Source organism: Misgurnus anguillicaudatus, chromosome 7, assembly GCF_027580225.2.
Source record: "Misgurnus anguillicaudatus chromosome 7, ASM2758022v2, whole genome shotgun sequence".
NCBI classification, from domain to species: Eukaryota; Metazoa; Chordata; class Actinopteri; order Cypriniformes; family Cobitidae; genus Misgurnus; species Misgurnus anguillicaudatus.
In genome coordinates, this window is record NC_073343.2 from 36,777,351 (window position 1) to 36,799,978 (window position 22,628).

The 22,628-nt window shown below is 35.5% G+C and overlaps 4 protein-coding genes across 4 annotated transcripts in view; 2 read left to right on the top strand and 2 right to left on the bottom strand.

The window, feature by feature from the left end:
* The first annotated feature begins 263 nt into the window (after nucleotides 1–263).
* On the top strand, nucleotides 264–4,843 carry LOC129418035 (5'-3' exonuclease PLD4). Its single transcript, XM_055172946.2, has 12 exons — nucleotides 264–478; nucleotides 613–653; nucleotides 801–876; nucleotides 957–1,129; nucleotides 2,937–3,120; nucleotides 3,208–3,328; nucleotides 3,454–3,581; nucleotides 3,650–3,850; nucleotides 3,948–4,087; nucleotides 4,174–4,339; nucleotides 4,423–4,519; nucleotides 4,614–4,843. The coding sequence occupies exons 2-12, from the start codon at nucleotides 646–648 to the stop codon at nucleotides 4,820–4,822; spliced, it is 1,503 nt and encodes a 500-aa protein (XP_055028921.1). The 5' UTR covers nucleotides 264–478; nucleotides 613–645; the 3' UTR covers nucleotides 4,823–4,843.
* A 720-nt stretch (nucleotides 4,844–5,563) lies between these two features.
* On the top strand, nucleotides 5,564–8,463 carry srp14 (signal recognition particle 14). Its single transcript, XM_073869858.1, has 5 exons — nucleotides 5,564–5,720; nucleotides 6,278–6,350; nucleotides 6,469–6,581; nucleotides 7,596–7,618; nucleotides 7,827–8,463. Exons 1-5 carry the CDS (start codon nucleotides 5,697–5,699, stop codon nucleotides 7,924–7,926), a joined length of 333 nt encoding a protein of 110 aa, XP_073725959.1. The 5' UTR covers nucleotides 5,564–5,696; the 3' UTR covers nucleotides 7,927–8,463.
* Nucleotides 8,257–17,145, bottom strand: xgb (x globin). Its single transcript, XM_055172983.2, has 5 exons — nucleotides 16,796–17,145; nucleotides 11,059–11,166; nucleotides 9,722–9,842; nucleotides 9,254–9,334; nucleotides 8,257–8,950 (listed from the first exon to the last, which is right to left on the bottom strand). The coding sequence occupies exons 1-5, from the start codon at nucleotides 16,963–16,965 to the stop codon at nucleotides 8,828–8,830; spliced, it is 603 nt and encodes a 200-aa protein (XP_055028958.2). The 5' UTR covers nucleotides 16,966–17,145; the 3' UTR covers nucleotides 8,257–8,827.
* A 270-nt stretch (nucleotides 17,146–17,415) lies between these two features.
* The window catches only part of LOC129418043 (pleckstrin homology domain-containing family G member 3), a 32,419-nt gene continuing 27,206 nt past the window's right edge, over nucleotides 17,416–22,628 (bottom strand). The window contains exons 17-19 of the mRNA XM_073869178.1: nucleotides 22,229–22,369; nucleotides 20,063–21,395; nucleotides 17,416–19,020 (exon numbers count right to left, since the gene is read on the bottom strand). Coding sequence (XP_073725279.1) covers nucleotides 18,323–19,020; nucleotides 20,063–21,395; nucleotides 22,229–22,369 — 2,172 coding nt within the window. The 3' untranslated portion in view covers nucleotides 17,416–18,322. The remainder of the gene's footprint in view (nucleotides 19,021–20,062; nucleotides 21,396–22,228; nucleotides 22,370–22,628) is intronic.

Genomic DNA, 22,628 nt, shown 5'->3' on the forward strand with positions numbered 1-22,628 from the left:
CTGTTTTTGTTTTGTTGTTTATTTTCTCTTGAGGACTTTAATGTTGTAGTTGTAATCTGATATCAGGTGGTGTTTGAAGGTTTTTAGTTTCTTTGAACAGATAAAAGCACTTAGATTCACAATGTAGTTGCAGTTATTCATGTATTTTTAATTTCGGAGAAAACACATGAAAATTGGATGTTTGTAACATAACCTAAATATATATATATAGTGTTTATATAAGCATGTGTGTCTGGTCATAGTTGTGTTTCTGGAGAAATGAAAGTGAAACTATAAATGAGAAAAATCAGGGAATTTCTCCTCCAGTGATATTTTAACACACTGAATGATAACGTAATAGATGAATACAGTAAATACATAAAACTCAATCTATTTACAATGCATGTTAATGCACTAAATGACATCAATTCCTGATTGAGGATGTTATGCCGGGATAACTCTGACTGTGTTTGGATGGTCATATACATCTGGCTTGAAGGTGAGTAAGCTTTATTTTGGGGTGTACTATTCCTTTAAAGCTTTAGATGTCTGTTTATAGCAACATAAAAAACAGAAATGAAATGAGAAAGAGGAAGTAATGAGAAGATATTTGTGATTGTTTCTCTCTGTCAGGACATAACGCAGAAGTTTCTCTCCTGGTTCATCATGGCTCTGTAAGTAAACATTAACTTATCATTTACGCTGTTTTCATGTTGATCCTTGACCAGAATAAATTACTTTCTGTAAATGAATTGAGTTGTCATGCTGTAATTCTTCTCTAACAGTTTGTCGATATGAAACATGTTTGCCATCTCCTTTAGATCCTCACAATTACAGGACACAGAGTTGACATCTCCATACAAGAGTTTACATGATAATTATGTGTCCCGTAAAAGAGTAAGTTCTGATTTGAATGTATATTCAACACAATATAACAACACTGATGTTTAATATCTAAAGTGTTTTGATCTTTTCAGGACTCAAAGTGTCCCACCACCGCACTGGCGGCCACTGGAGGTTTGATTGTGTTGGGTGTTTTATTGGCCATTACAGTAATCGAGAGATTAAATTATGAAGATGAGATTCGTGAGGCTTTAAATCCTCATCCGACTGTGACCGTCTCTAAACATCAGAGTCTCGAGCAGAGCAGGTGCATGAACTTCTCTTTCTTTATTTCACTTCTATATCAGTTCTGACGTTTAATGATGTTGATCTCAGGTCAGCAGTCCTGAAACACAATGATGTAAGTGCTTATAACACAGCAAACATTTCTTAAAGGGATAGTTCACCCAAAAATAAAAAAATAAATAAACACAAAAGAATATATTTTAATAGATGATATATCGCACACAAAACAAATATGATGATATTCAATGAGTACTGTCAACTGTGTGCTTATACCATCATTTCTCAAAATCTTCTTTTGTGTTCAACAGAAAACAGAAATTCATAGATTTAGAATGAGGATGAAAAAATGATGACAGAATTTAATTTTTGGCTGAATTATCCCTTTAAGTTCTGCTTACACTTTCATTTAAAGGTCATATAAACATTGAAAGATAAACTTTGCAAAGATGCAACTTAAGATTCCAAAAAAGAAGTTAATATAATAATGTAATAAGGACACAAGTGTATTTAAATGTGCGGTTTATTTGATGTTTAGAGCATTATGTTTTGGAGTGAATTAGTGCCTTTTGGCTATATGGGATTAAGAAGATTTAGAAAAACAAACAGCAGTGCACAAAACTGAAAGTGATTTCAGAAAATATCAGTATGATCATTTTTAAATCTGTGAAATTCAATTCAATAAACACTTTTTTTTTGTTGAAATTTCTTTATTAGTCTTGCATCCCATAGTGTTTTCTGTCTTACAATAATTCACATTAACAACAATAACAATATAATCACACATCCAAACACATTCCCTTTCAATCACTCATCAGGCCTAAACTGCAAAAAATGACTTTCTTATTGAGTATTTTTATCTTGTTTTTTTGGTACAAATATCTACAAATTCTTAAATTTTTTCTTGATGAGCAAAATGACCTAAGACAATAAGTCTAGTTTAGACAAAATATTTAATATATAGTTATATTTACACAATTAAATTTAGGTTTAGACAAAATGTAAGTAAAATTTGTGCTTAAAACAAGCAAATAAATCTGCCAAAAGGGTAAGGGTATTTTTTTCTTAAAAGTGAGATATCATGAAAATCAGACTTTTTCCACGTTTAAGTGCTATAATTGTGTCAACCTAGAAAATGTGAAAAAGATTAACCCAGTAACTTAGTTTTAGTAAACCATTCTGTGCAACCATGTGAAAAAATAGCTCATTGAAATTTGTCTCCCCTTGTGATGTCAGAAGGGGATCCTATTATAATAATTCCGCCTCTTAATCTGCACTATCCAATCACAACACTGCCATTTAGTGCAGAGATCAGCTCATTTGCATTTTAAAGAACACACCCAAAAACACCACATTTTTGCTCAAACCTACAAAGTATCAATTTAAAAATGTTATAATAAATGATCTGTGGGGTATTTTGAGCTAAAACTTCACATGTGTACTCCATTGGCACCATTAGCCCGGCCCTTGTGGTTAGTGGCCTGACACACAGCACCAGTTTGCTCACAGTGACCCGAGTTCGATTCCCGTCTCTAAGGTCCTTTGCCGATCCTGCTCCGCTATCTCCACCCAACACTTTCCTGTTTATGCTCCACTGTACTGTCTAAATAAAGGCCAAAAAAAATCTTCTAAAAGATCACAATTTAAACACTAAATTCAAGAAATGTGTCTTACCCCTTTGACAGATTTATTTGCTTGTTTTAAGCACAAGAAACAGTTCTAGTTGTATATAAGATTTGTAGAAACCATGAAAAGTTTGTTTTCATCTCTTACAGACACACCAGAAGATGTGTTCAGATAATCTGACTGGTTTCTTCTGTTTCTGTTGACAGGATTGTTTTGGTTGAGAGTATTCCTCTCTCTGTGGATTATGGGATGAATGTGACCTTTGGAAAAAGTCTGTATGAAGCCTGGAAAGATCTTCTGTCTTTGGCCACAGAGGAGATTGATGTTGCATCTTTCTACTGGTCTCTTACTGGTGAAGACATAAACGTCAACTCGTCTACAGACACATCTGTATGTGTTTACATCTTCACGTAATTTATTATGTCACGTTCATCTTACAAATAAAGTCAAGTCACGTCTGTTGTTTCTCTATGACAGGGTAGAGATATATTAGAAGAGTTCAAAGCTTTACCATCCAGAAATGTGTCTGTACGTGTGGTGACCAGCATTCCCACCCTGGCTTACAACTCAACAGACTTAAAGATCCTTAAAGAAAACGGTCAGACACTCTTTAATTATTTATGATGAATTCAGTCTAATACAATATAAACTTGAATATAAACTAGTAGCCTTCATTTACTTAGTTTTTCTATAAATTTCCAAACCGTGTATGTTTCAATGCAGGTGCACAGATAAGAAGAGTAAACTTTGGGCGTTTGACTAAAGGAATACTTCATACCAAATTCTGGATTGTGGACAGGAGACACATTTACATTGGCAGCGCCAACATGGACTGGCGAGCTTTAACGCAGGTGAAGATAAAGAGAAAGATTTGCATGATCTACCCGTCAGATGTTCACCGTCTGATGAATGTCTTTAGGTTAAGGAACTGGGTGTGGTGATTTATAACTCCAGCAGTTTGGCTACAGACCTGCAGAAAATCTTTCAGTCGTATTGGGTGATGGGTCGCTCCAACTCCTCCATCCCTGACCGCTGGCCGTCCACCTATGACACCAATATTAATGAAGAGCATCCGCTGCTGGTCGACCTCGAGGGAATAGCCAGTAAAGTCTTTATAACGGTGATTTGACCTTCATTAAACAAATCATTGACATGATCATTCATTCAGTGTGAAAGTTATTATTCAGTTTGTGTTGTCATCTCTCTCATGTTGTCAGGCGTCTCCACCTGCGTTCTGTCCGGACTCTCGCACTCGTGACCTTGATGCCATTCTGTCAGCTATCAGAGATGCCCAAGAGTTCATACACGTGTCTGTCATGGAGTATTATCCGGCTTCAAAGTTCTTTCATCGTCACGGGTGAAGCTCAGTGTGTCAGGATTAAATCACAGTGTTTTGGGCTGACGAGTACAGTGATGTTTTTTGTTTTGTATTTGTGGACACAGATATTGGCCGACCATTGAAAACGCTCTGAAGCATTCTGCCTTCGAGAAGAACATCTCTGTGTGTCTGTTGTTCAGCTGCGGTCTTGATACCGACCCGTCTGTGTTTCCCTTCCTCAGATCATTAGATGCTCTTTATTCCCCGTCAGACCGCCTCAACATTCAAGTGGTAAATCAGATGAAGTGAAATATAACTGTATTCCATATCAACTGTAAAATGACATTGTTCAAGTATTTGTTTTATTCTGTCAGAGGTTATACGTTATTCCAGTTGGGAATCAGTCACACATCCCATATGCCAGAGTCAATCACAATAAATATATGGTGACAGATAAAGTGGCTTATATAGGTGAGTTATAGACTAATCAATGTATTGTTTTCTAATGTATGAATATAATTCAAATTTTTAATCCTCTTGTTTTGTATTGTTTGTTATGTCACAGGGACGTCTAATTGGTCAGCGGATTACTTCAACACGACTGCTGGTGTGGGTTTGATGATTTCCCAGAATGCTTTGCGTTCTGCGTTACCAGAAAACTCATTTCATAGGCAGATGAGTTTGGTGTTTGACAGAGACTGGAATTCACAATTTGCAGTTCCACTTTCTGAACTCAATCAAAACCATGATTGTGTCTTTTCTAAATCCACATAATAGATCATAATTTATTAAAAATAGTTTAAAAATAAACTTGAATACAAGTGTTCATGTCAAATTTATCTGACAGTATTTGTAAAAAAAACCAGGATGAAACGATTAATGTGCATTTTAATCCTGAAATATTATTACATTTCATTAAAAACATCTTATGCAATAAAATAACTTTTGAAAATTGTCTTGTTCTTGGTCATCAATAAAATCTCATATATTTGAATCACCATGTCATTTTTTGATATAAGGATTTTATGATTATTTATCAGACTTTGAGATTTACAACTAAATTCATTAAATGGTTTTATTTTGTGCAAACTTTCCTGTTTTAAAGTTTGTGCTTTTATTGTGGCAAATATTTAGAGATAGTGTTATTTCATAAAATCATTGCCAGAATCATTTATGAATATTTTTGCTTTGGTTATGTTTTTGGTAGACACTTTTATCCAAAGCATTGCATTCAAGCTATACACTGTTTCTCTTGGGAATTTCATGGGAAATCCAAATGTGCCTTTATTGGTGTATTTTATATTTTTATTCATTATTTTAATCTTGACTTTATAGTTTTATATATTTATTGACTTTTAAATTAATTGTCATTATGTTCGCTGTCTTACAAACCCAAACTCTTGCATGCAAACTCTTGTGTCTCATATCAAACTATATTTATACTCAAGTTTCAGTAGTTTATAAAATCTGCGTAGTTTTCCTGACAGAATTAAACGTGCAAACACACTTTTCCCCGCTAGAGGGCAGTAGTGACGTCATGTGACGCTGTTGCGACCCGCGTGAAGAAGCGCATAAGGGGGCGGAGCTTTAGCGCAGCTGAGAGCGACGTGTTCTTACCATCAATGTGCTAATACTTCATTCACAAAACATGGTGTTGTTAGAAAACGACGCGGTAAGTTTCATTTCTTTTACAGATTTTGTGTTTAACAGCTGCAGAAATACACGAGCTGCACACGAGACTCTGAATGTTGAGGTTTTAAAGAGCGCGTGAAGTTAAAACATGTTAGCAAGCTAATAAGCTCACAAACATTTCAGACTCATTTTTGTTTATTTAAATAACTCAAGATGATTCTTTATTAGTTTTTAACCTTAATAAAACACAACTAATGTTAACCCTTCATTATTGTAGTTTCTTAAACTGTGTTTGTCGTGTTAGACTCGTTAAATCTGTACAGATGTGTCTGTGTTTGTTTGATAGAAACAAATCAGGGTATTGAACTTATTTGCGGATCATATTGAATGTTAATGTTATTGATCTTTATAAAAGTTCCTCTCAGACTGCTGGAGCTCATGAGTAGATGATAAACTGTAGATATGCAGGAGCTTAACTGTTCACAGATGTTAATGCAGTTTAATATTGTGTCATTATATATATTAGACTGTAATGGATAATGAAGGGAAAGTGATGTCAGTAATAATCTCAGTTTCTCATTTTCTTTCTCTCTGCAGTTTCTTACTGAACTCACGAGACTCTTCCAGAAATGTCGGACGAGTGGAAGTGTGGTCATCACTTTAAAGAAATGTATGTTCAGATATTCAAACCAAATCCCTCAACATGCCTAAATAATCATTCATCATTTCATGAAACTGTTTCATTAAATGTTTTTTGTTTGATATTTTTGATGTTGTTTTATTTTTAGATGATGGGAGAACAAAGCCGGTCCCCAGGAAAGGAAATCCAGAGACCTTTGAGCCAACTGACAACAAATGTCTCCTCAGAGCTTCAGACGGCAAGAAAAAGATAAGCACAGTGGTGAGAAGATTTGTGGGATTCATTTGCATATGCAGTCAGTCTATTAATATTCAAGTAAAATCTGTTAACTCAACAGACTTATAGGGGCGGTTTCCCAGACAGGGATTAGACTAGTCCTAAACTAAAATCAATGTAAGAGCTGTCCAAACTGAAAACAACTTACACTGACATATCTTAAAATCCATCAGTGCCCTTTGTTTTGCCTTAAAATGCACACAAGTAATGTTGTTAGTAAAGCATGGTTGTTAAAACTAGTTATATTTCCTAATTAAACTGAGGCCTGGTCCTGGCTAATCCCTGTCCGTGAAACCACTCCTAAGTGTATTAGATTTCGCTAACAGTTTACAATAAGGTTTCATTAGTAAACATTTGTAAATGCATTAACTAACATGAACAAACAATGAACAATATAGTTTTTCAACATTTATTAAGTAAGTTATAATTGAAGACGGCCCTTGAATTTTATTCAAAATGATGGTCACCCAAGGTGGTTATGCAGCACGATGTGGGTGTACGTTATTTTCAAGTAATTCAAAGGACCGGACTCAAATATTTCTCTTATAACACGGTTATCACAAACATTGCTCTGATGGTTATTTTAAGAAGTTTGACAAAGACGTTTGTTCATCTATAAAATTATCAACACACATGGAACATTAATAATAATAATAAGGTTTAATTTCTATACTGCCTTTCCCATGCTCAAGGACACTTTACAAAAACAGTTAGAGTACAACAAACATTATGAAAGAGTACAAAGAAATGGATAGTAGTCATTTGCTAGAGTCAAACATAAACGATTGCAGTTGCACATCCCAAGAGTTCAGATATTTATATACATTAGAATAAAGCATTCATCAGCCCTCTGGTAAAAATCTTGTTACTGTTACTTAATGTCAATACAGTTATTTATGTTAGTTTTATGTTAGCTTTATGTTGTAAAGCACTGTACATCATGTGTGGCTTTAGATGGAAGTGCTTGTGTAAAACTTCAACTTGTTGTGTTTCTTTCAGATTACCACCAAAGAAGTAATAAAATTTCAAATGGTAAGTCATATTATTTCTTATGTTGATGATGTAGCTCTTTCATTTGTCTGCGTTTGACGTGTGGTTCTTTGATATCAATCTCTTTAAAGCTTTTTAATACAAAACATTTTTTTGAATGAAATTGACATTTAGATTATTGTTCACGCTTCATTTGCCCGTGTACAGATGTCGTCCGTGACTCTGATCTGTTTTTGTTTGATTTCAAATGGCATATTCTAATTTGGTGAGAGCGCACATGGACGGGCTGAAGAAGAAAGATAAAAAGAGTAAAAGCAAGAAAACTAAAGCCACACAGTAAAAGACATGGAGAGAACTAATGGAGAGAGAGAGAACGAGCGAGAGAGGTGCGCTGTTAATATAACCTCTCCATGACATCAAACACTCACCTGTGCCACTCCATCTTCCCATCAGCCACTGCAGCGTTACAATCACAGACACCCGTATGAAACATCTGCTCCGGTACTGATGGGAAATCTGATATATTCATTATGTGTGGCGCTTCTCAGAGGACGAATGATCAGGAATAACCTGAAACCTGCCAACGTTTGATGTCTGCTCTTCAAACCAGATTTCATTTCGCTGTTATTGGACTGATGAAAAGATTTTGTTAATTTACATCATCTTAAAGTTTTTTTTTTAAGATGCTGAGGGTTTAATTGGGTAAAAACGAGTCTGAGTTTTGTTGGTAAAGTAATTTATGATTTAAAGTCATGTTTGGATTGCAGAAATGTTGCCTGTATGTGAAGTATCAGACGGTGTCTTAAGTTTATTTCATTGTTTTTAGGTTTAAAATCCCCCTTTAATAAAAGTTGCTCCTGTTATTGTGTTACCTGAATCACAACACTCATCTGCTGGTTTTGGTTTTCACAGTGGAGTCTCTACACAATGATGACTTTATTGAAAACATTTTCTTTGTCAGAAATGAAACAACTTTTGTAATTCATAATTTGACTTTGCAATGTTGCGTTTATTGCATTTGACGTGACAAACATTGGTTTCATACTGAGGGAGTCCCAAAAGTTTGAAGCCGCGAATTAAATTCGGCTTAATCAAGATAATGGACTTCTGTTTTCTGTTCTTCTACACGTACACACTTTTAAATAACATCTTGAAATAGCACTGATCAAATGAACAAGAAAAAACTATTTAAAGAAATAAATACACTATGTACACAACGTATGTTCAAAGGAGAGAAGGCGTTAAATGGCCGTGTGTTTCTTGTCTGGTCTTTCTTTGGTGGACGGCACTGTGGTGTTATGTTTGGTTTTCTCTTCTTCCAGATAGCCGTCCTTCATTATGTGGATGATGTACTGAAACAGCGCCTACAGAGAAAACACAATCACTTTGTTTTCCTCAACTTCTCCAGTACATCTAACAGCTTCTTATTGCTAAAATCCAAATGAAACCAAAATCTGAATCTTGTTTAGAGTTTATACAGAATGAGCTCTACTATCAAATTCTAATAAAAACACATATTTTAAATCAAAAGTCTATCTGGAAACTGAAGCAATGAAAATATATTATTGTTAGCTGATGCATTTTCTAACATTAGAACTAAGTGTTAGCATTGCTGTTTTTATTGGTTGATACTAATACTTAAAAATGATTTCTCTCTCTGTTTGTACCTTCCAGGCATCTTCCAGTTCATTTGTCCATTTGTCTTTTAGTATCGGCTGCACAGCACAAATAAACTCTGTTCCTACATACTGGAAACAAAACACAAAGATTTCACTTCTACAGCACTTATACATGCATAATAATTTAATAAGCATGCAGTGTAACAGATCTTCATAGCTCATACATTATTTGTACACTGTGAAAACTAAAAATAAAATGCCAATGACCAATGAAAAAAATGTAATAAAGTTTCAATTTTTACATTTAAACTCAATTTTAAAGTACAAGACACAACTCATCCAGTCATTATATTTACAACAAAGCTTTAAAGTTATCAAAATTGGTCATGGACATGCAGTAGGTAAAAATAAAATAAAGTGTGAGTTTCCCCCCAAAAAACATAAAGGACTTATGACTGTTATAGACAGACGAGAATCATGCTACACTTTTACAGACACACAAGGAAATGTTTTTACCCCATAATACTTTGGAGAGGCGTTATAGCGATAATGACTTCTGCCCAGTTCCAGCACAAGAGTCTGTAAGCGATCGGACTGATCGAGTCTCGCCACACTCTTCTCAATGAAAGACATCACACTGTACAACAAAATCAAACCGATTATTAACACAGAAAACATATAGAGTGTGTTTTAAAGGGGTTTATTAAATCAATAAAGGGTCATATCATGTGACCTTCACTTTACAAAGCTTGACCTTCACTTCACAAACACAACATACTTACAAAAGAAGCAATATTTACTAAAGTCCCCAGTGTGTGAACCTTCTGACCTAACTCATGACCTCACAGCAGAGGAGCAACAAACACATGAAATACACAGAAATGTCCCATATGGCCAAAAAAATATTTTTTTCAAATATAATTTTAAATATATTTCCAAATACATATGGCCAAAAATATATGTGCTGAAAAATATTTTGAAATATGTTTACAAAAATGTATTTTACCAATATATTTTTTTTTGTATATTTTGAAATATAGTTTAAAGCATTTAAATTCACATCACATTGCAATAAAAACTTTGTATGTTACCTGTAAACATAACAGGTTTGTAAAGCAACCAATCACATTTCAGCTTTGTTTCTAGACGGACGATTAAACACCACGACACAGACGATGACTTCACAACAGGTCACATGTCTGACATCTGAATGTCTTGACAAACGCCACTAATGATTCATTTTACACATCTAACACACTGATCGTAATGGAAAATATGAGCCTAAATATATTTCAGTGTTGAATGAGCATCATGATGATGTTATGAGGATACATCATGTAGATGAAAATCATTGTATGAAAATGACACTTCATCATCAGACACTTAAACGGACGTCCCCTTGTGTTTCTCTGTTGATATCAGACAGTTAAAGGGGCTAAATTGGGCGCAGCGGCCCGCGGGCAGGTCAGTGTGTTTGCTTGCCGCTGTGAAGAGTCGTGCAGAGACACAAGCTCATTATAAACACAAACACAACACAAACCCACTGAGACCTGCAGTCACGGACACAAACCCACAGAGTCTCAACAGCTGATGTCCATGAGTGCCGCTCGACAGACACTTACTTGGTCTTTTATGCCTGATGGAGAGCGACGCTGTACACACACGGAGCACACAGCTCCAAATCTAACATTAATCTCTCTAATTAAAGCTCATCCTCCACATTCATTCCTGTTATGGGTATTTAAGAGTTAATGCACTTAAAGGCACAGCAGCAAACACGTATGAATTAGTTTAACGTGTGGGTGTGTTATCAGATTCTTTGTTATTGAATGATGATGATGGTGAATACTGACCGGAGGCCGTGGGCACGGAGTTCCCTACTGGTCCGTAATCTCTCCAGATCCTCCACATCCCGAAAGAGGAAAAACACATCCTTACACTCCGGATGAGTCTCAAATAACCTGTTACCAAGACAACAGACGGTCAACATCTAGGATAACAAATTATCCTTCAACTATTAAAGGGGCCATGGCACAAGACTTTTTTAAGATGTCAAATAAATCTTTGGTGTCCCCAGAGCACATATGTGAAGTTTTAGCTGAAAATATCATATAAATAATTTATTATAACATGTTAAAACTGCCACTTTGTAGGTGTGTGCAAAAATGTGTCGTTTTGGGTGTGTCCTTTAAAATGCAAATGAGCGGATGAAGTCCAAACACTGATCACAATGATGGTGGTTTGTTGCAATTGAAACTCAATTGTGCTGTCAATTATTTTCTCTCTGCACTAAATGTCAGTGCTGTGGTTGTAAAGTGCAGATTAAGGGGTGCTATTATTATAATAAGAGACATCAATAATAATATGACATCATAAGGAGAGCAAAATTTCAACTACCTATTTTTTCATGTGCTTGTAGAGAAACTAAGTTACTGGGTCGATCTTTTTCAAATGTTCTAGGTTAATAGCAGCACTAGGGACCCAATAGCACTTAAACATGGAAAAAGACAGATTTTCATGCCATGGCCCCTTTAACGTGTTTTGAAACAGTTAAACCTCTCTGAGACACGGCCTGTAAATTCTTCCCGCAGATGAGTTTGACATCACATCTCAAGGAGGAGTTTAGATTTAAACATATAAGACACACACAGAAAGGGGATAAAGACCCTCCTCCCAAAAAAAAGGGTCTGTGGTGTTAATGTGGTGCTCAGTAAAGGAGATGAATAGTTTTACTGCTACATACATTGGTTAGTTTGTCTGGTATGAATCTTGTATAAGAGTTAAGATGGGGGATGGATCTTTCTGATTGTTACGCTGTATAAACATCAGATAACCTTCTTCATAGACCTAGTGATGTCTACTATAACTATAAACATAACTTACCTATAAAGTCTCCACCAGTAACATTCAACTTTACCCCTACACTGTAAAAATACTTTGCTGCCTTAATTTTTTTGCTAAATCAACTCAGACCCACAAGTCATGTCAACAGAGATGAGTTGTCACAACTTACAAAATACAGTTGAGAAAAGGCAACTTAATTTTATAAGTTATAACAACTCATCTCTAGTCAAGATAAATAATAGTAAGTTGAAATGACTCGCAAATCCGAGTTGATTCAACAAAATTTTTAAGGCAGCAAAGTTGTAATGTTTATCCATCATACAGTACATTACAGTATGTTTGGACATCAGCAGAAGATCACTGAGACACATTAATGAGAATCAGAGATGGGATGAAGACGCTGCTGAGATGATGAAGTCTGTAGAAGGAGTGAGATGTTATGAGAGGACACTGATAGTTGAGGGTTAAACCGATCGTCAAAATCAACCACACATTTGATCGACATTAAAAATAACTTCAGTACTGAGCTTGGCTTGTTAAACCAAAATGTTATGAATAATATGTTTATTATAAATGACAGATTGTTTTTGCTCTTTTTGGCAAGATGTATGAAATGATTTTGACTCAGTTGATTGATTTAAAGCCTGATGTTTTATTCGGGAGGAACACGTGCCAATAATCATGTAATTGTGAGCAGCAGTCAGTCAGTCAGTGTATTCATCTGATCATCATAAGTGGAGTCTGTCTGTATAGATACCTCACCTGTGCTCCTACACAGTTTTTACCGTCCCTTCCCTATACAACCCTGTCACCTCATACTTGCTTACTTTACGAACCAAAAAGAAGGGGCCAAAAAACACATGGACCATTCCACTGAATCAGTGCCATATGCATGTTATAACTCGTCAAAATTAAAAGTTCATTTTGATCTTTTTTAACACTAAATCCATTAACACACACATTTTACTTTTAAAAATGAGTATTGGTCAATCTCAGATAACTAGTTTATTTTTTAACCTGGAGGATGGAGGCATTTTGGTAACATGACTGAAAGTAACATGACTGAGTTTTTATAGATTTAGCAAATACCTGAAATATATCTGCATTAAATATCCACTAATAGCATGAAGATGCTCAGCAAATTCTAATGATTTAACAATTTTTTATTTTAAAATAAACCGATAACTGATCATAGAAATAATATAGGTACAGAACTGAACATTAAAATTGACATTCACATGTGACACTTGAAATATTTCTACATTTTCAGACCAGGTCGTGTTGGGTAACGGGACTGAGTGAAATTCTGGGGATGCGCATCTAAAACAATATGACTTTTTCATTTGTGAAAATATTTAAAGCAAAGATGGAATTATGGACCCACACAAAATGCAAAAAAAAATCTGAAGAATTTTAAGCTTTATATTTTAAAGGGTCTCAGGTATCCTCTGTAAAGTTTCAGCTCAAAATACACCACAGATCTTTTATTATACGATGTTGTGGCACCAATAAAAATGTGCTGTTTTTGTGTGTGTCTCTTTAAATTTAAAGAAATTTAGTTTTCTCCTCCCCGTATGTAAAGTATGGGGTAGAGCCCTTACACGTGTGCTTCAGACTTCATCAAAACACGTGTCTCTGGCTGAAGGTTAAACTACACGCTCATAAGGCAGAGTCTGACACCGATCATGGGTGGGAAGTAATCAATGTGACATCACATTGATATAGAGGATCCCTAACAGTGTGACTGTTGTGGTTTAAAGGAGAATACACAAAGAAGAAGAGATGGATTTGTATAATAAAAGGATGTTTCTGCACACACACACACTGGCCACTCATTTTCTGATTAAAAGTGCATTTTTTAGGTTGGGGGGCTGTAAGGTAAAGTATATGTTTTTCAGTGTTTTATGCCGTTTTTATTAATTTTTACATTTGGTGTTAGATTGACATACAGGACCCTTTGTTTAATAATCAAATGTATTTTACAGTTAATTTTCTTGCATTTTAAATCATATAATGTCATTGAAATGGCATTGATTCGGTATAATGGCCCCTTATATCATTCACTCTTTCTGACTTATTTGTAAGTGTGAACTCGTGACAGCACACAACAGACACTGACACTGATATGACTCCTAAATGCTTTGAAATGATTTTCTGAGAAATATCCACAACAGACTACAGACAAATTATTTCTCCATTAAGATAAATCAATACAAGAAATCAATCAAAGATGGGAGCTGATGATACACAAGTGTTTCTTTTACAGTCTCTGAGCTTTAAGTTTGGTGTCATCATCTTATATTCCCACATCTCACTCTTGAGCTAAAATCAAAAAAGCCCAATAATAATAATAATAAAATGAAAATATACAGGACACTTAGTTGCCACAAGATACTCTGAAACTATATAAGAGTTTTCAGTCAGTGCAATCTACTGCAAATGTCTTTAATTAGAATTTTTTTATTCTTTCCTCCAAACCAAAGTTTCAGTAATCTACATATTCTATAACAGCTGTTAACTGCATGATAAAGATATATAGAAGACTGATTTTTACCTGAATCAGTTTAACTCAGCTTTATATCATTCTTATGATTTACATCTTTCTACAGAGCCAAGTAATCTGTGCTTTTAATCTTTTTCTCTTACTGTCAGAAGATCTCCTGTGAATTTATGAAAAGTTTTGATGTGTTTTGGTTAAGATATTGAACAAAGAGTGTGCATGGAAGTAAATTTCTTATGTTTTTTTTTCTATTTGTTTGTTGGGTAAGTCACCAAATCCAACCTTATATTATTTTAACTAAAACATAACAGCATTTTGAAACATGTCAACTAGTAACAGATTGAAAACAGTTTTACACAGCGGGGTAAGTTGTCACACAGCCTCAGGTATACAATGATAATAAAATGAAAACAATGTAAATATTATTCATCAAAATGATAACTGTTAAAGCAATAACATATTATTTTCTTAAATCTATTTCTATTCAATGCTGCATAATATAAGGATGGTTAGATGAAGGATGATGGATGGATGAATGTGTGTATATCTATCTATTATAGGCAGATATATAAACAATATCCACCTTTAGTATATAGACAGAATTTAATTGAATTATTTGTGTTTAAACTCAATTTTCTAGCAGGTGTAACAACAAACTCTCTGTTTGTTACAATGAACCCCACATATGGGGTAACGTTTGCACTCCTGTCACTTTCAGTGTAATTGTAAGACCCTGCTCAAAAAACAATAAAAAACCATTACAGAAAATTCGAATGGTTTCCATTAAAATACCAATAGAAACCATTAGCTTTCACCATTAAAACCACTGCACTGTAGTGTGTTTTGGGCCATATTCCATTACAACCAATAACATTCCCAATAAAACCATTAGAATTGTCTGTAATGGTTTTATTGTTTCTTTCAGCAGGGAAACGGTAGGTCCCACAAACACACTTTAAGTGTTCATTTGTAGCAGAGATGTTTGTGTTGACTGTTAAAAAAAAGATGAAAACTGAAATGTTTTTTGAATATAGAGACAAAGGCAAAAAGCGTTTTTCCCCCCGATCTCCTCATGAATTATTGGGTGATTCTCACGAAACCATTGAAACACCACGGCACTAATGATTTTAGCTTTAAAATGTGTAATATAGTAACATTAAAAAGCATCAGAATTAACACAATACTGTGTTCTACCTTGCACATTGTGTGATTTCAACATAAGAATTTATAATTGTAAATTTTATCTCATTTTCTGCTGAAATTCTCATTACCGCAATGTGTCCGGCTGTGTTTGAACATGCGTTATGTTGTAATTTAATCAAATTAACACAAAAATATTAAGAAAAAAATTTATGGATGTTTTGCTAGACTACTTTAGATGACAGAAAAAATATTTACTGAATATTCCGCAACACACTTTGAGAACAGTTTAAGCACACATACAGAATTTTAATAAAGTTTGATTTTGAGTGACCAAGCACATGGACCAGTTACTTCAAGATGGCTACCAGGTAAGATCATTTTTTTACAGTTCATTTGAAATATTGTCTTGTCAGAATGCTTACACGACATTTTGATTATCATTACCGCAACAGATGCTTATTAAATGTTAATTTAATTAATAGAAGCATAATACTTTGATTTTAAATGCATGTGCAGAATCTCCAAATTATGTTCTTTCAGGTTTGTCATGTCATTTTGAAAATATGTCAGTGTTGATGTTTTCTGTTGCGGTAATGAGATTTTTTAGGACTAATTTTTTAAATTATGTTACAAAAAGTGTTAAATGATAAGTAAAAGTTTTTAAATTAATGTTCCCATTTACTCCAGACTTTGTTTTTCAATGTCTGGTGGGAAAAAAGTAAATTTAAGCAATTTTTACATTTTCATGCTTGACATTTTTAAAACCAAGTTTTCGTGAGAATCACCCTATTCTTTTTTTACATTTATTGTTACCATTTAATCGAGCCATTAACTTGAGTTTAAATACACGTTTATATAATACGCTGTATAGTATTTAATTTTACACACATGTACTCATATTAGTAGGTGTCCAATGTGACAACATGCCCCGCTACATACATACATACAGTACATGATGATGAGGTGTAAAGAGTGTGACAACTAGCCCCGGTCTCGCCTGCACTGTTGTTGCTTCTGGTTTGTATTGTCCGATGATAAATCAATTACGTATTAGTCTAAAATAAGTAGTATATGTGAGCTTTATAAAAGGAGAAATGATTTACCTGACAAACATGATGATTCCCACTTTAGCGATGTCCTCCTGAATGACTCTCCATGAATCTCTGATGATCTCAATCTGATGTTCATTCACATAAACTGCTGGAGTTTCATCTCTCATCTCTTGTGCTTTAGATCTCGATGTCAAATCTGAACCAGAGATCGCACAACCCATCCTTACCGCGACTACTGGGCGAGTGCTGGTTTAGTTAGTTATCACACAGCTGGTTTGAGTTGTCCGTGTCTCTCTAGTTGTCGCTGTTTGTCATCACGAGACCTTCAGTAAGAGATTCACAACCTGAAAGCTGCTCATCATCATGATGAGGGGAGGAGCCAATCATCATCATCATCATCATCATCATCATTACCACACTATAACACACAAAATCATCTTTAAATATTTTTTTCACAACCAATGATTTTACCCAGTAGTTATTATAACTTACTTTATATTGAAATGGTTAGGGTTCATTTATTTTTAATCCAGGATGAAATTCTTGCTGTTTTTCTACTCAACAATTATCATATTAACACTAATCATTATGTAAACTGCTTTTGTTACTGTGGTCTAGAACTGAGTCTTCAAAAATCAGGAAAAAAAGGACTTCAGAAGATATATTGATGATTAGTTTGAAAAAAATATTTTATTGTACATGTTTTATACAACAGAAACAAAACAAAAATTATTTTTACAAAAAGTCATAGCTGACAGAGGCACTGTGCATATTCACATCTTGTCAAATAAATAAGAATAAATATATACAATAACAGTGACATTAAGCCTAAACATCAACACACCCCATTATAATATGCAGAACATAGCTTATAATAATAATAATAATAAAAACTCCCAATATGAACGATTATTCACCTGAACACAGTGACGCCTCTTTTATAGCATTCAAATCTATAAAGTTTAACACAAATACAGACATTCAATATGGACATGAAACAAACTACAAGTGAACATGAAGAGAGACACAGCACACATGTACTACTGCCATCAATAATCCAGTTTAATTTGATTATAATCATCCAGTTTTCTTCTCATTAGTGTAAAATGACTTTAATAAGATGAAGTTGTTTCCTGCGGTCAGTGTTCAGATACAGAGACGACACATCTTTAAACAAACACACTTCATAACTGTGCTCCTCTGATAATCTGAAGGATTTTGTTTATTGTAATTCATTACTTCTGGCTTTTCATATCAATAAAGAAAAATGCACAATTAACCAAATCAAAATATAAAAGAGAATAAGTTACCGTAATCTGTTTAAACTGCAGCTAACACCTTTAAACAAATGCTTATATTCTGGTGAGAAGCACACAAATTAATGTAACAAAAATTCCAATGTACATAAATTTACATGACAAGTTTATAAATATATACTCTCCACAGGTTTGGTCAACTGAATGCATGCTTTATAAAAATGTAAAAATGCTCCAACCTGCCGGAGACAGGCTTTCCTTTTAATACAGGAACTAAATGTCTTTATACATTGAAATAGTTTGTCTTTGTACTAACTAAACCTCACGTGTAAGAACTCTGAATTTTTTCCCTCAGGTTTTTAACCAAACTAAGTTGACCGATCTCGGTTTCCTTCAGCGAGCAGGGTGGATCAAGAGCAAACATCAAGTCTTGTTCTTTGGTGTTTATCATTGCACGTTCACATTGTTTCCATCTTAATCGACTCTCACCGTCATCTTCTCTTTCGTTTTCCATGCCAGTTTCTTCTTGTTTCACCATACAGATCTTCTCAACCATAATAAAGTTCTCAGTGGGTGAGTTTTGATGAGCGGTGTGATAACAGCTATCCTGCTGTCCAAACGTGTGCTGTGTTTCAAAAGAGTTTACTTTACAAAGGTTCATGTTGGAAGACGTTGATGTTGAATCTGTGTTAGCAGGTCTGTACATTGTGAAACTGCAGGGGGATGAAGAACGTGAAGCTTTGGACCTCTCCGGTTCTGGACAGGAGATACTACGTCCCACTGGGAGAAGATGAGAGACAGTGATCTTCTGATCTTGGTTGTTATATTTGGAGCACAACTCCTTCACGTCTGGCCAGATGAAGCTTTCGCTTTGCACTGGGCTTTGTGATCTCTGGATGTTTAGTCTACACAAGTAAGGACTGCCTGGAGAACAGAGACTGGAGGATGAACTACTGGTCTTCGAGTCCTGCATAAGGTCCTGCTCGTTCAAATTCAGCGATAGACACCTGTCAGGAAACCCTATTGACAAAAGAGTACAAGTCAAATAAAGATGCTAACAACACAATAATGATGGTGTTCACACCAGACGCAAATGAAGCATTAAGCGCAAGTGATTTACAAGTGAAGACAATGCAAAGATTCAATAGACATCGAATGAATGAGGCGGCACGAACTGAGCGTTTAGTGCGTTTGATGCTCAAAATATGGCGAATACTTGCACCATGTTAACCAATCAGGAGCTTGCTTTAGTAGTGATGTAATTATGACGTAGCGAGCCGAGGCAGAAATACGAAACAACAATGAAGGAAAAATCATTGTCGCTGTATGCAGGGTTCCCACACCTTGGTAAACTTCAAATTCAAGGACCTTTCAAGAACTTTCCAGGTCCAATACCATCAAATTTAAACACATCATTTGGGGACAGCAAGCTTACATTGTGTAACCTTGTAAGATACATTGTTACAGTTTTCATGTGTCAAACACGACTATGCAAAAAAACATTTTGGTACTATGGATAAACATTTAAAACTAAGAGTTTAGCACGTTCCCTAAAAAAGTCTAGAGTATTTATGAAGTCATACACTACACAGGGAATAATATGGATTTTTTCCAAATAAATCGATATTTCTTGCACAACATAGACTCAAGCACTTTCAATGACTTAAATCTATTTATGTTTCTTTTAAAAACTTTCCAGGTCCTTGAATTTTTCCACCCAGACTCACAAACTTTCAAGAATTTCAAGGACCCGTGGGAACCCTGTGTATGTGGACACCCAAAGCTATACAGCACATTTTCGTACTTTTATAGAAACAGGAATAAAAAGGACCTTGCCTGGAAGAAAGTAAGTGAGGAGGTCGAAAAAAACGCTCTTTACTCAACTTGAGTTATATATATACTTTGCAAATTAATGACGCAAATAAAATCAAAGCGTTCACGCATCCAACTACGTGCAAATAGCGCCATTTATTCGCTTCATTCGCATCTGGTGTGAACGCACAGTTGGACTCCTATAATCCTGAAATCATCACTTACCCTTGAGAAACACATGTAATCTCACCTTTTTCTTTTCCCAAAGGTTTCTCCTCCATGACAGAAGAGAGATTATTGGGTATGAAGAGGTTTTCTGAGATTTTAGGTCTCTGTTTTACTACAGGTCTGTTATTTTTGATCCGCTGACTGTATTGTCTGGCCAGGTGGAAAACTTTCTTTTTCATCTTCTCCATATCTTGTAAGATCAGGTCATGTTCATTGGCAGACTTCAAGGAGATGATTCTGGGAAGAGGACTGTGGTTGATTTTGTGATGCTCTTGTTGGATTTGAAACTCGTGGCTGTTGTCCTTTTCCAAGCTGCTGTTGTTTTGGGAAGGTGTAGAAGTTTCATCAGACTCTTCCAGTATTAGTAAAGGTTCACCAAGTCCGCTATCAGAACTCGTCTTGCTGATCTCCGCGTTCTTCTCCTGATCAGGTGAAGCCATTATGGAATTCTCGATGCTTTCCAAAGAGTCCTGAGGTTCTCCGAGTGTCTTTACCTCCATCTCTTGCCACACCTCAACCATGTCAGATGCAGGCTGGAATTCCTCATCTTTCCTAAAAATTTCATCTTCAGTCTGAGTCTTGGAGTCAGAGCTGCACACTTTGGAAGTCTCGCTGTCCAAGCCCGGCAGATTAAAAACATCCCATGATGTTGGCCGTGTCACCTTCTTGCGTAATGCCGAATCATCATCTGACGTCCGGTCATTGAGCTGTTGACTAAGATTACGGACGAGGCCTGCAGGAATGTACGAAAGGCTTTCTCTACGCTTAATGGCAAAGCTGGCATCATGATGCTCGGCGTGTTCGTAGTATCTTTTAATCTTACGTATGAGCAATCGATCTTTTTTGGAAAGAGTCTCTGGTTTTCTTTGGTCTGGTTTGAACGGGGTCTCCTTTACTGGTTCTGGAGTGGATCTTCTGAAGTCTTTGTCGGGGGTCTCAGTATTACAGCTCAACAAACTGCTTCTCCGGCTTTCTGAACGAGATGAAGGGTCCAACTCACAAGACCCATCTGCTTCTAGACTGCTCCTGCGAGAGACTCTGTCTGTAAGCTGCTGTGAGATATCACCGGTCTGATCCAGGACAGATGAAGGCTGGAGGCTATCATGTGCTGTAATATCCATCTCAATGTCTTCCAAGAGGTGTCTGTTCGACGGAGTCATTTCTTTCATTTCATCTTCTTGTGTGGATAAGAAATGGACGCCGTTCTCCAAATCCTCTTCAACTTCTTGTCCTCCATTGCAGAGATTGTCTATCTCCAAATCTGTGGTGCATCTTAGATCTACTGTCCTACATGTCTCTGGATAAATGCGATCCTCAGGGATCTTCTGTGAACTTCTGTGTTCCTCAGAGGAGCTCTAGAAAGTCAACAGACAGCACAGATTTATTGTATCAAAAGATAACTTACAGGATGTGAAGATACAGAAATCATAACTAATATTCAATGGGTATGTATAAGTGTCGGATTCCTGCATGAATCACATTTAACTCTTTCCCCGCCATTGACAAGTTATCTCGTCAATTAAGAGAAAACTCTTCCCTGCCAATGACAAGTTTTTACAGCAATCCACATTTCCGATATTATCCACTAGGTGTCGCTTTTACCCAACTTATAAAACACTGAAATATCCACTGATCCAAAAACAATAAAAACTCTGTGTATGTTTTGATCATCGCTCTGAATCTGATGTCTAACAAAAGTCCTTTACAAAAACGCAATTATCTTAGCTTTTTGCTCAAAATTTGGTATTTTTGAAGAAACCTACCCATATTAGAGAGGTTTAAAAAGAGAAAAAAATTAAGATAGGATGGAACTTTTTTTGTGTAAAAGCAGACGGTATTTTCTTTCATTTGACATATTGTATGTTTATATATTTAAGGAAGAAAATCTGAAAGGCATTAAAGTTTTGTGGAAAAAATGCTGGCACTGGCTTGCAACTTGGGGCAAGAGTTAAAAAACATTAAACAGTCACGTTTAATTCACCGAGATGATTTACTTAAAAACTTCAACAACATTTAAAGGTAATCCTGATTTTCTCTGTGAGATTTGAAAATGCAATGCCCGACCACTGCAGAAAACGTTTCCCATTTACAATATGACGAGCTTATCTGTCCAATAACAGACATGAGACGTCCCCTTAAACTTTTAAAGCAGTAAATCTCTTAAAGCAGTTCACAGGTAAAATCTTACATATTCAGCACTTTTGCAGGAGTTTGCCAGCTTAGAAACACTCAGACTATCCAGGATCTGCTCAGATTTTCCTTCAAGAGATGTTTGATGGCTGTTGTCTGTTGGTCTGTTCTCTTGACTAACACAACGTCCATCTGTGTCCTACAAGAGCACAATACAGACAAATATAGTAAGAGATCTGCGCTTACAGATGTCATTTATTCTTCATTTGCAATTCATTTAAAAGAATCAATGCATTTCAATGTTTCTCCACAGACAACTGACCTTCTGAAATTGCTTTTGTGCACCATCAAACAAAAACACAATAAAACGGCAACCTTTTGTTTCATTTAATTACGGAATGTAAGCCATCCGACCTCCACCCCCGAAATTTGACAGTTAAATTTCCCTTTGAAGTTGA

What these genes read in the sequence shown, in the direction of transcription:
- srp14 (XM_073869858.1), top strand. Translation starts at nt 5,697, where the DNA reads ATGGTGTTGTTAGAAAACGACGCG. An exon ending in GGTCATCACTTTAAAGAAAT is followed by an intron (nt 6,351 to 6,468) that starts GTATGTTCAGAT and finishes TTTTATTTTTAG; the next exon opens with ATGATGGGAGAACAAAGCCG. An exon ending in AGAAAAAGATAAGCACAGTG is followed by an intron (nt 6,582 to 7,595) that starts GTGAGAAGATTT and finishes TGTTTCTTTCAG; the next exon opens with ATTACCACCAAAGAAGTAAT.
- LOC129418035 (XM_055172946.2), top strand. An exon ending in ACTGGCGAGCTTTAACGCAG is followed by an intron (nt 3,582 to 3,649) that starts GTGAAGATAAAG and finishes GAATGTCTTTAG; the next exon opens with GTTAAGGAACTGGGTGTGGT. An exon ending in CCAGTAAAGTCTTTATAACG is followed by an intron (nt 3,851 to 3,947) that starts GTGATTTGACCT and finishes TCATGTTGTCAG; the next exon opens with GCGTCTCCACCTGCGTTCTG.
- xgb (XM_055172983.2), bottom strand. Translation starts at nt 16,965, where the DNA reads ATGGGTTGTGCGATCTCTGGTTCAGATTTGACATCGAGATCTAAAGCA. An exon ending in CTCCGTGCCCACGGCCTCCG is followed by an intron (nt 9,843 to 11,058) that starts GTCAGTATTCAC and finishes TTTGTTGTACAG; the next exon opens with TGTGATGTCTTTCATTGAGA. An exon ending in CCTCTCCAAAGTATTATGGG is followed by an intron (nt 9,335 to 9,721) that starts GTAAAAACATTT and finishes TTTTGTTTCCAG; the next exon opens with TATGTAGGAACAGAGTTTAT.